We start from the raw sequence: 16,480 nt of genomic DNA, 5'->3' as shown, positions 1-16,480 counted from the left end.
ACCAGTTCTCAAGTTTCACATTTTCATTCCCAAGACATACATTGCCATGGTAAAAAAAGATATAAACAGAAGTCTTGCTGTAGAAATACCTGTTTAATCTTGTCAATGTATTATGTTTTCTTTCTCTTTAGTGTGTTTGTACCAGCTGTGGTGCCACCTCTGACCCATTACCTTTCATCCAAATGGTACATTATATTTCTACAACCTCGCTCTGGTGAGTTGAGATTTTTACAGGGGTGAGAACTTACCTGTTTTTATACTGGTATTGCAGTTTGATCTTTACCTTCACAAGATTAAATGTCTAGAATGTGGTTCGTTCAAAGTTAGTGGAGCTTTGATAACTATGATAAAGAACATGAGGATTTAGTGGAGCAGAAGATATCTATTTAGGCATGGATCAGTGTGTCTGCTTGTTTATGATTCTGAATCTGACGCTGTAGTGGCAAGGACTTGTGTACATTTTGAAAGACCTTAATATGCAAGCAGGTGAGTTAAGAAACAAGATAAGAAAAATAAAAAATAATTTATAATGGAAAGGACCTTTGCACAATTACTCTATCCTCCTGTTCAAAGCAGGACTAACTTCAAAGCTAATCAGGCTGCTTGGGGTTTTGTGCAGCTAGTTTTGAAAACATTCAAGGACTCCTCTGGGCTGCCTGTTCCAGTGCTTAACCACTCAGTGTGAATTTTTTTTTTTCCTTATATCCAGTCAGAATTTCCCTTTCTGCATCTTTTACCTCTTGTCCTTTCTCTGCCCAGCCAGTACTGCTGCATTGAATGTGCTTTGTCCAAGGTGCAATGTTTTGTATTTTCCCTTTACTGAGTTTCATGAGGTTCCTGTCAGCTTGTTCCTCCAACCTGTCAAGATCTTTCTGGATGGCAGCACACCCTTTCTGTATATTGACTTTTCTGTGTGGTTTGGTGTCATCTGTAAATTTGATGGGGATGTATTCTGATTCATCATCCAGGTTGTTAATGAAAATGTTAAATAGCATTGGCCCCGGTATTTAACACCTGAGGAACACTTGTCTCAACTGACTGTTGGTTATGTTTTGATCCTCTGAGACTGAAGGTCCAGCTAGGTTTTTGTCCACATTGTATTCTACCTGTGCAGTCCACACCTCCCAGTTTGGCCACAAGAACGCTGTAGGTGATTTGGAAACCTTGCTAGAGACCAAATGATATTATCTGCTCTCTCATCCTCAGCAGAACCCATCATTTTATAATAGGAGATAATCAAGTTGGTGAGGCATAGTTTGCCCTTGGTAAATCCATGCTGGCTGCTCTCACTCACCTTCTTGTCCTTCATATGCCTGGAGATGATTTCCAAGGGGATTTGGTCTTTCATCGCCCCAGGTACTGGAGCAAGACTGACCAGCCTGTGGTTCCTTAAATTCTCTTTCTTGGATAGATATAGCTCTTGCTTTTTCTAGTTACTTGGGAACTCCCCTGGTCAACATGACCTTTCATTAAAGAGGGCATAAAGGAATAGCTATAGCTCTGTAGTAGTTTGTTTGAATGAATGCTAGAGGAGAGATGTCTTTTATTCTTTTAGTAGCTGGCTGCTCAGTTAAAAGCTGCTTAAATCTGATCAAGGCAGGAGTGTATTTCTGTCTTGAAATTTTGATTGGGATGAAAACTTCTCTTTGTTTCTTGTCCTGCACGAGACGTGTAGTTACAGAGCCCGGAAAAATTGTCTTGAAAACTGTTAGTTGCTCTTCTCATGCCGGTCTCTGTTAAAAGCTACCACTTTACTAGAGTACCAGGAATATTGTAAAGCATTCTCCCTTGTGGCTGCTACCTGCTGGTCCATCAAACTGTAGTTTTTCTTCAGGTTACCAGTAGACAATGTGTATCAGAATATTGTTTATTAGAAAAACAGGAAAAAAATTATGTAAATGGTATTCAATATTTTATATGAAATATCTCAAATCTTAAGTCATGCATTATTTTAAGAACACCAATAAACAGTGATATATTCATTTACCTCTTAAATGATTTTAAGCTTGAACATGCTTTGAGTATTGATATTCTTGTGTACTTACTGTCATACTTTTTTCAACTTGGACAATGAAATGAATTGGGTACTGTTATATTTTTTTGTCTATAGTTTTATTATTAAGGATGTGCTTTACTGTGCTACTTTACTACGGTTGTGGTTACTGAAGGGAAGCATTTTGAAGCAAATATTTCTTTTTGAAATAAAGTATTTATCAAAATGCTAAAGCTTGCTTTTAAGATGTAAATTTTAAGCCAAACTGGAAACTGTTTCTATTTTTAGTTTTACTTGTTTTCTTTATGCAGTATTACCAGGGAAGGTGTAGTAATTCACACTTAATAATGTGATTTTTCTGTACTACAATATTAAATATAAAAAGTTTTGTGTATTTTAAGGTTCTTAACTTTTCATAAAATTTAAGTGAAACACATACTTACTTAATGTTGGTCTGGGTTTTTATTTTGTTATTAAACTTTTGTTTTCCATGCTTGCTCTATACTGAAGCAATCAAGCTATTTGCATGCTGGAGAGACGAGAGAAACCGACTCCAGATATGTTTGGAGAGCTGCTACAGAACGCCAGCACTATGGGAGACCTACGAAACTGTCCAGTTAGTATCCTTAGTTTTCCTTTGCAAAGGGATGGACAGGACAGAAGAGGTTTAGTAGATTACGCTGATGCGTACCTTTAACTCATGGGCATTTTCAAGGTTTAGCTCATCATAATGATAAAAAGGATAAGAAGGAGAGTTTTCTTTTGATTTGAATTCAGTACCTCTCAGTTATTCAATAAAGGAAGGGAAAAACTACTGATGTTGAGTGCTTCTTTGACTAGACTCAAGTAGTGAGAACAAGAATAGATGTAGTATTTGGATGGAAACTAAAGTGAGTGTTCTGGAGAGTTAGAAACCACCAAAAAAAAAGGTGATGAGGGGGAATAAATTGGAAATGCTTACATTGCTCCTGGGGAATGGCCACACGATCCATTTCTGTTCAAGCCTGTGTTGCTGCTAGAAGTATCTATCATATGTATGCTGTTCAGCTTCACTGAGAGTTGGTGAGGCCTCCAACACTAGCATTATATGAAGCTGCAAACATGCTGCTTTCATCCTATGATGAAAGTTCTGAGATCTTACCTAAAGAAATGGAAATGACAAAGAATTTGGAGGCTGTATCCTTTTATAGAAGACTTCTGTATGTTGACAGTGGTTTTGATTAGCTACACTTTTTGGAACAATGTTCCCACAGTTCATCCGGTTTCTCAGGTGATTATTTGTTGATGATGGTGTGCTTCATCTGTAATAATGAGAAAAGTAGTACTTCTTGTAAAATCTTTTCAGTAGTACCATGCTATGCACAGATAGCAGAACTTTTGTACCACTCGTGGTAATTGTGTGTACAAGATCAGTTGTTTTACCTAGATAAGCTTCCATTCAACTTCATTACTACTGTTCAGTTGGAATAAATTGAACTGTTAACCAAACTGCTGTACCTGCAGCATACAGCCAAAATGTCATTCAGAGGGAAAGAGAAAAGAACTACTGCTTCCCACTGCCAGAGGGTAATCCCGACAGTGAAGGGCTTATAGGCTACACAGTTTATCTGCAAAAGCTAAGCCAAAGGCAGAAATCATCACAGAAAATTTGAGGGAGTATTGGTTTGTCTGTCTGAGTGAGGTTTGCTGTCCAGTGTGGAAGATACTGACCAGAAAGCGTAGGCTGTAGTTGTTTTGAGTGATGACTGGCGTTTAACCACATAAAAACAATTACTGCATGTGTCCAGTTGATAATCACAGGCTGCTATTCTTAAAAATGTTCTGTTCTGCTGTGCAGTAAGTCTGACAAAATTCAGCTGAATTAATTCTGTGTATCAGTTGGGTTAAGAAAATTTTTTTCATGTAAGTATATAGAATTATTATTACTTTTTAAATCATAAGGGCTTGATTTCTAAAGCAAGTGTTTGATATCTTGTTCTGCCTTTTAATTTGAGTATGTCCAGACCCAGGGCTTTGTGTAAGTATGCAAGAGTTATCATTGTTTTTTACATATTGATTAATAGGTAGGGCAGGAAACAGCTGCATAATTGCTGCTTCATGTAGTGCTACTGTTAGATGCCTCACCAGTCCTCAGTGAAGCAGTACAAGCACTAACAGGAATGGCTTGTGTGCCTGTTCCCCAGGGGCAGTATTTCCATTTTATCCCCCCACTTTCTGTAGCGCTTAACTCTGAAACATTCACGTTTAGTCTTCATCAAAACATTATTTTCTTTTTTTTTTTTCTTTTTTGAATAGTGGCAAATATTGACTCACTTATCTGAGTAAAAGAAATAAAGATATTGGTTTTTTGTTTAAAAGATTGATATTCATAACCAAAGCATGGGAAATTTAATAAAGACATTCTTTGTCAGGGTGAACTGCTATTTAACTGTGAAATAATCGCTTGGATGAAAATACTTACCCGTACTTGCTGCTCCTTTCTTTTTCCATTTGGGAAATTTTTCTGTTGAGGCTTAGCCAAGGGTGGTTTAAAAGTTACGCAAGGGAAGCTTTTTATCAGGATGTAATACTCCTCCTGTCTTGCAGAAAATGCTGATGTCATCTTTACTTCAGCTAGCTAACAATTTGAGAGTAAGATAGGTTTGTTGTGAGGTAGTCCACAGGAATGCTTTTGTACTTTGAGTTGACCCTTACAAAATATGTGTGAATAGAGCCATCTTTTAATATTAAAACCTCATATCTACCTTTAAACATCCCAGTCTTCTACCTGTAAAGTAATGTCTTCATTACAAGTAAGCTCATTTCTATCTGTTTTTTTAACATTTCATTTTTGTTTCTCATTGATAATTGGGACTAAAATTCCGGTTAATTTTCCAGATTGCTGCAGGGAAGAAATGCTTTATGATCTCTTCCCTGGTTGTAGTGTCAGGAATGATTACCTCCAGTTGTGAAATTGGTCTCTGTAGAGATGAGAAACTATTCTCAGTATGAAAATATTTTTTCAGAATCTTGCAGAGGTACCTTTGTGACCTGCCACAGGGGGAGAGTGGGTGTTGCAAAAGGTTTTTGTCATAGTTGTTGTGTTATCCCATCCATGTCCATCCCATGTCACCGTCCCCATGCACCCCCTCTCCCCCCCCCCCCCCCCCCCCCCCCCAAAAAAAAAGCACCATTTGCTAAAATGACAGTGATAATCTCCTAATTCAGATGGTGAACTTTGTTCATGATGCTTTAAAGATGCCCACAGTTCCAAGAGGCGATGGATTGGAAGGACCACTGAGAAATGTCTTAGCTTCAGAAGCAAGCTGATCTCTGAGAAGTACTCTGGCTAGCAAGTGAGGGGAGACTGGCCAGTCAATAAGCACTGGTAGATATTTAAAAAATTAAAAAAATGAGAGAGGGAAAGGAAACAGGAAATAAGAAATGAACTGATATGGGTTAGTAAACACCTCTTATTCTCCTGATCTTCCAACTGCTGCTCTCATATATATATATGAATACTGACCTAACTATCATGTCCCAGATGAGATGCTTGAGGTACCTTGTACAACCACCACCCAATTTTCACAGCAAAGTAGCCCCTTGAAGTTTTTTCTGACGCTATCTTATAAAGGATCAGTCTCTGTAAATATAATTTTTAATTGGAGATTCTAATCAAAAGAAAGTAAGCTTTCTCTGCAATTCCTAAGAATGTTTTTGGGATCTTTCATGTATGCATGCTTATCTTTTTTTAAATAACCAACTTTTGCACTATACCTTTTAATCATTATCAGTCGTATGAGGAGGAATCAGCAGTGTGTACTTTAAAGCTTGCAAATACCAGGTAGTCTTGATAACACTCTTCATCTGTGACATAAGCTCATATTTTGACACTGAACATATTATATCTGCTGTGTTTCACCACCATCTCTTTGGAAGCTGTACTTTTGAAACTTGTACTTGTTAGTGCCTTGCTTTAACATAATAAGAGAAGAATTATATTCAATGTTTTGCTCTCTTTAAATTCTCAGAGTAACTGTGGGGAAAAGATCCGTATTCGTCGTGTGCTGATGAACTCTCCACAGATCATCACCATTGGCCTGGTTTGGGACTCGGACCACTCTGATCTGGCTGAGGATGTGATTCACAGCCTGGGCACTTGTCTTAAACTGGGAGATGTGAGGTTTTTTTGTATTTTGACACTGCCTACAAACACAGTCTTTCTCATGGTAGTCTATAGTAATGGATTGAGAAAAATAAAAGGTTGACATCTTTAACCTTTTTGGTATTCATAAATAGAGGAATAGAGGGCAGATCCAAGAATCTGACCCATTTCTGAATGCTTCACAAAACCTGTGAAAGTACTAGTGTAATTGTATATTCTCTAGTTTCTGAAATGACTGAAAATTAAAAATTACTCTGGAAGACAAAGCTTATCTGAAGCAAAAAATATTTGCAAGTGCAAGGAATTTTTGCAGAGGTTTGTGCTGTTTCTATGGAAACACGTATGTACTGTTTTATTTTGAAGAACAGAAGTTTATTTCTTTTGAAGAGAAAAATGCAGTAAAGGGGGGTTTGTTTCTGTTTGGGTTTTTTTTTTTCCCCCCAAACTTCTTTAAATCCTCTTTTCTTTGACGTGAGTAGCTATAACACTTAAGAGTTATTTATAACTGAGCTGTCTCTGAGAGATGGTGGCTGGCACTGTGTGATTGAATGATAGATTAAGTTGTGTTCGGGATCTGGAAGTTTGTCCCCTAGAGGATTCACTTGTTCTACATTAGCTGATGCTTTAGAGCTGAATTATTTGTATACCAAACTGTAGCTGTGTCTTACTGTAGCATTGAGGCATTACATGAAAGTTAAAAAACCAAGCAACCAAAGTATACACATCTATAAAAAAATGCATTGGCCAGTGCATCGTCTACCAAAGTTGGTGCAAGTTAATGGAAATGTGGTTATGAAACAGCACAGTCCTTGCATAGTAAAGCAGTAATACACTGAAAAATGAATCCTGTGCATTTTTAAATAAAACATGGTCAATTAAATAGTCAGAAAACATTTTTTCTGTGTACTAAATTTTTTTGACCTACTAATATCTTCAGTTCATCTTTTAAGTGATGTTGTCATAAATTTGTCTTTGCTTAAGTCAAAATAAGTGCCAGCTATTCACTGTCAGAACTGCTCTGTTTCTACAAAGCAAAGAGGAATGAATGTTTTAAACAGTATTTGATATAATCAGCAAGCATGACACAGAGAATACAAATTTTCAGAATGAAGTCACATTTCAAATCCTGAAAAGGTATTATATCATTGTTGTAAATGCCTTCCTTAAGGTACAGCCACAGTCTCCAACACTGACTTGATTCTTGAGCGCCTGGTGAGTTGATAGGAGTCTGTTCCAGGTCTGTGTCACTGGGTTTGCTTAAATATTGGTTAATTACTCAAGTATTTGCTTTTTTTCTATCTCTTAAAGTAAAAACCTGACACCTCTATACAGTACTTTGAGGTCTTAAAAGACAAAGCAGTATGTAAAATTCTGGCATTTTATTAATTTCTCCTTTCATTTTTCTTACCTCCCTTCTTGAAGCTCTTCTTCAGAGTAACTGATGACAGAGCAAAACACTCAGAGCTGTATTTGGTGGGAATGATCTGTTACTATGGAAAACACTATTCTACCTTCTTCTTCCAAACTAAAATCCGCAAGTGGATGTACTTTGATGATGCTCATGTCAAAGAGGTGAGAAAATAATGTTTAGAAAAATAATCTGTTTGAAATTTGTTAGCTACTTGTGTGTAGATCCATACTGCTTTCTACAGATTTTGAGAAATTTTGGCTTTTTCCACTCAAGACCCTTAACTCCGATGCTCCTTTTTCTGAGCAAAGTAAAGCATTCTCAAAAAAGGATACCAGAAATCTCAGAAGCCTTCTTAGTTCTGTTCTGTTGGCTGCCAGTCTTACTTTTATGCTGTTGTTTGAAAACCTACCATTTCCTCATGTGCATATCTAACATATATACTTTTCCCTTGTTTGCAAGCGGTATAGATATTTAGTGCCTGCTTTTTGCGTTCTTTGTTGAAGTATCTTGATACCAGTCTTCCCTAGTGGTTGCTGCCAACAATAAATTTTCCGCTTCTTTTGTTAATGCTTTTTTTTCTCCCTTTTCACCAAGCATGAGGTCCTTGACATTAAAGATACCAGTGCTGGGATCTTGGCACACTGTTATTTACATCGCATTAGTTTGTTTGGCATTATTTCACACCACTCTCCTTTTGTTCCTTCTAGTCATGGAAGCACAGAGATGAGAGAGGAAGATTTTGTCCTGTAGTCATGTCAAGCACAGTCTCAAAGGGAAAGCTCTAATCACATTCACATTTCTCTGCAGCAAAACTTTGCCAAGGATAGGTACTGCAGTGCTTTAGTAGAATACTCGTGTATGGAGCAAATTTGTTGGAATAGATGTTCAGTGTATTAGGTGAAACCTGTATTAGTACACGGGGAAGATTTTTGAGATGGATATAAGTGTATGAATTATTGCCTGTCCTATCAAAATGCTTGCAGAGGTTCTGTAACAGCAGAAATATTTACACACCAAAGTGGTTAGCTTGGATTTGGATTTGCTGTCATGCTGTTGATGTCTTTTATTGTTCATTTTGCTTATGCTGATGGATGGATTAAGAAATTTTGTTAACAAATTATTTTTTGGTTTTTTTGACTGATGCAGAGTTAGAACATTTCAGAAGATGAAAAACTTTCTCTGGGGAAAAGAATCTGAAAAGAAAGGATTATTTTTGTAGTTGTATTTTTAGCAGGAATTGTAATTTGTTTAGCCATAAGATGGTGAATACCTTGATTTTAGGTGGGTTGGTTCCAGGATGTTCCAAGGGTGTGTTCTTGACCAGCTGGTGTCACAAATGGTACCTTTTTTCTCAAATAAGGTGAATCTCAGAATGAGGAATGGAAATGCCAATTTTAAGAGACAGTTTACTTTCAGTTACATTTTAGAAATCATCTCTTTTTGATGTGTTTTCCAACATGTGACCAGCAGTCAGTTTTATTGGTGAGTCCAGTTCAGTGCTAGATATAGGAGTTAAAGAATGTCAGTGGAAAATCAAACTCTGAAAGAAGTACAAGGAAAAAAAGAGAGCTGCTTATAGAAAATGATGACAGAAAACCTTTCTTGTGCATTTTTGTTGTTGTTGTTAATTTAGATTGGTCCAAAATGGAAAGATGTTGTGACAAAGTGCATCAAGGGTCATTATCAGCCTTTGCTGCTGCTGTATGCAGATCCAAGAGGAACTCCAGTGTCAACACAAGACTTGCCCCCTCAAGTGGATTTACAGCAATATAGCAGGACTTGCTATGATAGCGAAGACTCGGGTAAGCAGTCTGGACTATATGCCTTATACTTTTATGCTGTAATGCTGCATGTGAAAAGTTTTTTGCTGGTTTTGGGTGTGTTCTTGTTAGCAGGGGTCCTTATTGCTTGTCAAAGCTGATCTAGAATTCTGAAGAGGACTTCCAGTGTTCACCTTTGAACCTCTTTCTCAGTCCAAGACTGTGATTGTTTGTGTATTAATCTTTTCCAAAAAGGTTTGGAGAAAGAAACTGGAGGGGGGATGGGGGGGAATTGAAGGACCTGTTGTGGCATGGATGTAGAGAGGAACAATAACAGTGACTGAGTTCATAAATCCATCAGCAGTTGTAACAGGAAGGGCATGATAGCAGAGATGCACGAACACATAAAAATTAAAGGAAGCTGCAGAATTAAACTCAGGGGGGAAGTTGGGGAAAAGAAACATTAAGGAAATGTCATAAATGAGTCCTTTGCTAGGATGGTGAAAGGATGTGGGGGGAAGGGGAAGAAAATAGTTTTATTAAAAATAAAAAATGAGATGCAGAATCAGTGCAGCTTATCTTCAGCCTTTGGCTTGTCTTCTACTCAGATAAAGCAGTGCAAGAGATATGAACTGATTTGTGGGAGACTGAGGGGGAAGGGGTTGGCAAAGTCTTGTGCCCTTTAAATCATGTTTACTTCTTCATTTTTCATGGTCGGTCTTGCATCCATGAAGATCCACAGCTATACGTTTTTAGCACCTAACATCTCGGAGGCCTTTAACACAATACTTCCTGAATTCTTTGTATTAACAGTAGACCATTAAATTAGAAAGATATGTCCAATTAAGGTGCTTCAGAGGTTAGAACTTGGTCTGCTCGAGATATCGGTAGTGGTCTGAACAGGCTGTTGGTTTTTTGAAGTTTTCTGAAGTAATTTTGGACATCTAGTTACACTATTGGTGATTGAGGCCTCATTTGAAGAGGAATTTATAAATTCTGAGAAAGATAAGCAATTACAATCTAGATAGAGTGAGGAAACCCCACCCCCACCCCCCCCCCCGGATTTAAGTTTATATTGTAATGGCTTTGCAAATGAAAATGATTTCCTTTTTTTTTAGATATTTGCATAGAATATCGTGAAGTAGAGACAGTTTTATAAGTTCCCAAGAACAGCAAGGCGAGACTAAAACCAGAAATACCTTTCTTCCAGGATTTTAGGCTATTTATACAACTGAAATTCCAAGAATATTTTATGGTTTTCCTCACCCATAGCTAACTTTATGCTTCCTGGTCAATGAATATGTAGAGAACATCTGCTGTCTCTTTATTTATGTGTTGACAATCTACCAGTAATGAAATAAATCTCCAACTCCTCTTAAAATAAATCTTAAATAAAAACACTGGTAAGATGACCTTCACTTCTCACTTGACAAGATGCCTTGCAATTTATAAATGTATCTTCCTGTTCCAAAAAAAAAAAAAAAGAGAAGTCTGGAAGAGGGAGAGGAGGACCTTCAGTGCTATGTATCAGTTGTGAGCACTTCTACAAGCTTCATGTCAATATACACTGTAAACTTGCCTTACTGTTCTGCTTACTGATCTCCAGGAAATACATAGATAACCCTTCTGCTCATTGTCTCTGCAGTATCTAATATTAATATGTTTTAAAATTACTTCAGGAGACTGAGTATAAAATACATATATATATATATATATATGTGTGTGTGTGTGTTTCCTTTCAGATAAAATTCAGAAGGCTATAGTGAGTAACCTGCTCTTTCATTTCAAAAACACTTGGTGAGCCCTCAAGGCTTACTCCTGTAATCTGCAGTGTTCAACATTGATACCAGCCTCTTGAGAGAATTTGTGAGATTCTGTAGGTTGAAGTCCCAGGAGAAATCGTACCCTACACATTTTCCTGTCAAATAGAAGTGAATTATGCTCTAGCCTTGTTGATATCCAGAGTTTTCTACACTAGTATACTTTTTTCAGAATGGCCTTTTTGTCTCTCACTAAGTGTAGCTACAGCTTCTTCTGGATTCCTCAGTGTTACCAGATAGCCGCTGCCCATAATTCAGAAATGAGTAGAAATTGCTTATTCTTAAGTTGTTAAGTTCAGGCAGAATACTGTGATTTTGTCAAGAGAATCTTATAAACGCATCTAACCACACCAACATCTGACAGTACAAATTATGGAGGAAAGATTTTCAAAGGTGCTGGTGTGAAATGTTGTGAAGCTAAGTGCATGCAACTCCTCTTAATGTTTTGTTGTGGTTTTTTTTTTTGTTGAATAAAGACTTCAGTTACAAATTATTTTCTAGTACTCAGTTCCACAGCACTGGTTCCTGTTGACTACATTCACCTTTCTTTCTGTGACTGTCATCTCTGTTAACAGCTGTATTCTGTATTTCTTTACACCAATAAGATTTTTAACCAGTAGGGAGGTGGGGTGAAGTTTCTGACTTCAGAAGTTGTTAGACATCCTTAAATAAAACATCAGCTACAGGACTTGCTCTCACCAAAAGCATGAAGTTCCCTCAGGCTGAGTGTTTGTGATTAAATAGAAGAACTACTTTCTTCTTTAATTTCTCTTTTCTTCATTAATTTGTCTGCTGAGGAACAAGTATGAAATTAATATCCTGTGTATTCAGAAGTGTTTACCTCACATATATAAAATGGCCAGCAGTCTTCAAACTATTCAGATTTCTAATTTTATGTACTGAAAGTGGTGAGAGGAGGCTGTCTTTTTCTCCTCTTTTAATGAGTTTAGGAATTACTGTACTGAAGTTGAATCATGATGGTTCATCCTTTTCAGTATCCCACTTGTGTAGTGGACCCAATGCTAGCTTCTTGAGAAGGAGCAGGTTACTTTGCTTTAGATAATGTAATTTCAGTATAAAGTTTTACTATATAAGCTTTTGATTCATAGTAGGTGAAGTGTGTTAATTGTTATAACTTGCGATGTTCTTGTTACCTTATTAATAGTTTGTACTTGACTATTTTTTAACTTTGACTTCTCCTGAAGCAGTGTATTTCATATTTTAATGATACTTGACAGTGTCGAAATTTAATAAGGAATAATTTCAGTGTGATACCAATGTCAGTCCAATGGATGTGGTTTAATTTTGCCTAATAAAAGGATTTGATAAATTTTCAGTTATTGGAGAGAAAGAAGTAAATGTTTGCAGAAAGAATGAGACTCCCCCCTTCCAAAGGAGAGGACCTTTCCCATAAGCTCTGGCATCCTTGAATCTGAGTTTGTATGTTTGGTAGTCTCTTTTTCTGTTGACTTCTGTGTAGTTTCTTCCGTTCCGTTCCTGTTTTCTTTTTTTAGCCTCTACTTCCTTTCAGAGTAGCCCAAAAAGATTGAAATTTGACATTGCTTCCTTCCCTAGGGAGAGAACCTTCCATCTCGAGTGATACCAGGACAGATTCCTCTACAGATAGCTATCCTTATAAACAGGCACACCATGAGTCTGTGGTCAGTCACTTCTCCTCTGACTCACAGGGGACGGTCATCTACAATGTGGAGAATGATGCAGCTTCACAAAGCAGCAGGGACACAGGTATCAGATACCATTATATATCTGTGTGATCATTGTCATTAAATATGATGACTGCAGTGGATTCCAGTGACAAATCTCTATATACTAAACAGCGTTCGCTATTTCGTTACAGGTTGTATCCTAAATGTTTTTGGTTTGTAGTGAACCATTGGCATTCACAAAAAATGAGCATAACTTCAAATGTCATGTTGGCTTTTGTAAACTTGTATCTAGCCAGACAAACATCTACAGGCATGTTTTCTGTTATCTACAATCCCACCTGCTCTCTTTGTTATATAATTCTGTAAGTTGGAGTCTGTTGTACACTGCCATTGTTTGGCTTGGTAAGTGTTACGTGTGATACTCATCTACAGGCAGTTACTTCATTTCAGGAGTTGCAGCTGTCTGGGAAAGGTGCTTTCATCACCAGAAACTCCCATACTTGAGCACTAAGGACTTTCTATGTGAGTGGGTGTTGGTAGTATTTACTGCACCAGGGAGGAACATAAGATGATTTTCTGCCCCTGCCATGGAAGCAGGTTAAGTGAGAATCTGCAATGAGAAGACAATCTGTATATGTATTCCTTCAGGCAGCTGAATTGTCTGCCTGAAAATTCTTTAGCTGAAAAGAGCTTAACTGGAAGTCTCTGAAGGCTTAGATCTGCTCTATTACTCATGCCCAGTGACCCTAGTGAGCCTGTTTCTCTGTACACTACTAACTTCTAACATCACTTCTGAAGAAGTAATGCATGAGTTAAGGTTAGACTTTCTCAAGCATCAGAAATACAATCTGCTATAAGTCTGTGTGAAAAGTTACTTTATTGTGCCTTAAATAGACTTTCTAAGAGGACGTAACAGTTGAATCAACAACTGCTTGTTGCACCAGAGCATCAACAGTTATCATATTACTTTGTCCTTTTAGTTGCAAAATAGTTGGTCTCTTTTATTGTGATGATATACGTATATTTATTTCATTTGAAACAATCATGGTGCAAATATTTTTCACGTCAAAATCCAGAAAAAAATGTTTGAAATTGGTTTTCTTCAGTACTCTTTCATTCTTCTTCAGAGGTCCAAGTAACTGTAATGTATGGTTTTAGATAGCCTGACAGTACTTTTAATGTTTTAGCAGGTACTGTAGGTTCCAGTCATAGTCCTAGGTAGAGTGTTGAGAAAGAAGGGAAAGCTGAAGCAGATTTTGAGTGATGAGGAGACAAAATTTATGTTGATTTTCAGAGTGCGAAGCCTAAATTGAAAATGTTAGTGGAATGTTGTTTATATAGTCTGCAAAAGTGGTACAGAATTTATTGGATTAGGTTCCTCTCTGCAAAAGTTGCCATGCAAAAGTCAGTAGAAAAGGGGGGGTATGGGAATGGTTGCAGACATCTAAGCATGAAGTTCAGCATGTAACCTTTTGTTCGTTCTGTCATTTTTAGTGACTTTCTCCTTTTCTTTTTCTTTCTTCTCCTACTAATTCTATCCTGTTATTCCCTTCAGCTTAGTCCGTCTCACAACCTAAATTCAGTTGTCCTTCTCTTCCCCAATTCAGCCTTAGCTATAGTCAGTCTGTCCCCTTAGCGAGCCACCTGTCTGGGCATTTCCCCCCCTTTTTTTTTACCTACCCAAAACCTTTCCAAAAAGGTCAATCTGCCAACTCATACAACTGCTCAGTCATCAAATGCTGATCCGTGGGGCTATAAAGAAGCCATCCACATTGACCTGTCAACTGAATCATTCTGGGCAGAGCAGCAGTCTTCATTTAGTGGCCATTTACCCACTACTCCAGCCCAGAAAATTATGGACCCTATCCCACATCGTCCTCCAGGGAAGGACCACCATTGGGTCGTACGACCTCAGGGCACCTGGGTACTTCAGAATGGGGGCATGAAGGGTGGCTGCATAAGCCCTCCTTTGCTCCTACCAACCTGTGCTGCTGAGAAAAATGTGCGTATTCTGGCTGCCCTATTCATGCAACTGAGATTACAGTGGGAGGGAGTAGGGGATGTTGTGTCTTAACCTGTTTGATTTCATTCTCTTCTCTACCATATTCTTAGGCACGTGCACAACCCCTATGAGAACAAACTTTTCCATTGATTATCACGGTTTGCTTATGAAGCCATCCCATCTCTAGAGGATGAAGTATTTAAGTGATATGTTCAGCGAGGGACACCTTTTAAGCATATGATTAAGCACCTGAGCAGAAATTCTGACTTGTTATTTTAGTGAATTAAAAAAAAAAACCAAACCAAACTGTAACATGTTAGCTAATATTTCTGGGATTGTAATTCCTATATTCATGTATTATGTTTCATTTAGTCTTTACTCTAGAGGGTCCAGGTAAAGACAGCAAAGCCTGTGTCCTGCAAACTTTTGATTCTTGGCATCTCCTCCATGGCTATGAAATGTCCAGTGACATTAGGATAAAATTTGCTATTTATGAAAGGAGGAGAAAATATTTATGCGACACTAGCAACGTTCATTCTACAAGGCTAAGTTGGGCTCTAATTAGTCTGTGCAGACTCTAAGCTAGCTCAAGCAGCATTAAATCTCTTTAAATAGTTTCTGTTACAGTACTTGAAGGATGGTAACCAAGCACTCATCAGGTCAAAAGAACTTTGGGGGGTCAAATATTTAACTGGAGAAGTTGTACACGCTGAAGTAAAACATAAGCAGCTTCTATCTTGAGGGGAGCCACTGAAAGGTATAAAATAATACACTTCCTTCAGTCCCTAAAAGATGTGTGACAGTCCAGTCCGTGCTGTGCAGGAAAAAAACTTCTCCCAAAGCATTGACTCGTCCTCAGTCACCTAAATGCTGCACATCCTCTATCTTTACTGCCAACATTTCTCTTTTACTTCCTTAATTTCTTTTATATAATCTGCTTGTTTCTAAAGAATTTGGCTACAGAATCACTCTCCACTTTGCAATGAATAGAAATGTGAGTCTTGTGTAGCTTGCTTTTTGTTGTTTGGATTCCTTCCCACTCATTTATTGTTGTATCTTTGTAGCAATTGTAGTTGAAGTGAATTATTTTTTTTTCAACTGTTGGAAGTTACAATTTTGCATGTAAAATCTGCTTTAAATGTTGTTGGTTTTTATGCTGATTTCTAAAGAAGAGGGAAGGCTCAGAACAGCCAGCTACTTAGTCTGGGGGCTGTTAATCCACTATTGGGTAGTAGGAATTTTCCTTTCCTATCATCTTGTGCAAGGTGAAAGTTGGTGATATAAGGCTAGAGAAAAGTCTTTGTAGCTTATTCATAAATTCCCTTCTTATCCTGCATCTCTGCTTGGGACTACTCACGTGAGTAAAGCCATGCGTGTGTTTGTGTTTGCAGGTTTAGGACTGTGAACGTGTGAGAACCATAAAATTAGGAAAATAAAAGGCAATACAGAAAACTTGTGATGTTGAATACTCTTAATTCATGTTTGGTGTGAGGAGATAGGGAGTAACTTGTGTGCAAGAGACAATATTAGCACTCAGACACATGAGCTATAGTAAGGGAATGTTGTCATGTGTCAGCTGATCCATGTTGATGGTTTGTGTGTATGTTCTTAGTTTGTGGCAAATGTGAATTAGCTGATTTAGCCCTTGAGAGCCACCTGAGGCTTCCTCACTGTAGACTAAGC

The 16,480-nt window shown here is 37.7% G+C and overlaps 1 protein-coding gene across 1 annotated transcript in view; it reads left to right on the top strand.

Moving 5' to 3' along the window:
• The window catches only part of USP54 (ubiquitin specific peptidase 54), an 80,855-nt gene that overhangs the window by 42,927 nt on the left and 21,448 nt on the right, over positions 1 to 16,480 (top strand). Inside the window, 6 exon segments of the mRNA XM_075758499.1 lie at positions 132 to 214; positions 2,504 to 2,609; positions 6,004 to 6,150; positions 7,560 to 7,709; positions 9,182 to 9,350; positions 12,704 to 12,874. Of these exon segments, the coding sequence (XP_075614614.1) occupies positions 132 to 214; positions 2,504 to 2,609; positions 6,004 to 6,150; positions 7,560 to 7,709; positions 9,182 to 9,350; positions 12,704 to 12,874 (826 nt within the window).

This window comes from Balearica regulorum, chromosome 7, assembly GCF_011004875.1.
Source record: "Balearica regulorum gibbericeps isolate bBalReg1 chromosome 7, bBalReg1.pri, whole genome shotgun sequence".
In the NCBI taxonomy this organism is placed as follows: domain Eukaryota; kingdom Metazoa; phylum Chordata; class Aves; order Gruiformes; family Gruidae; genus Balearica; species Balearica regulorum.
The sequence above is the reverse complement of the archived record's forward strand: the minus strand, read 5'-3'. Positions and strand labels throughout refer to the sequence as shown.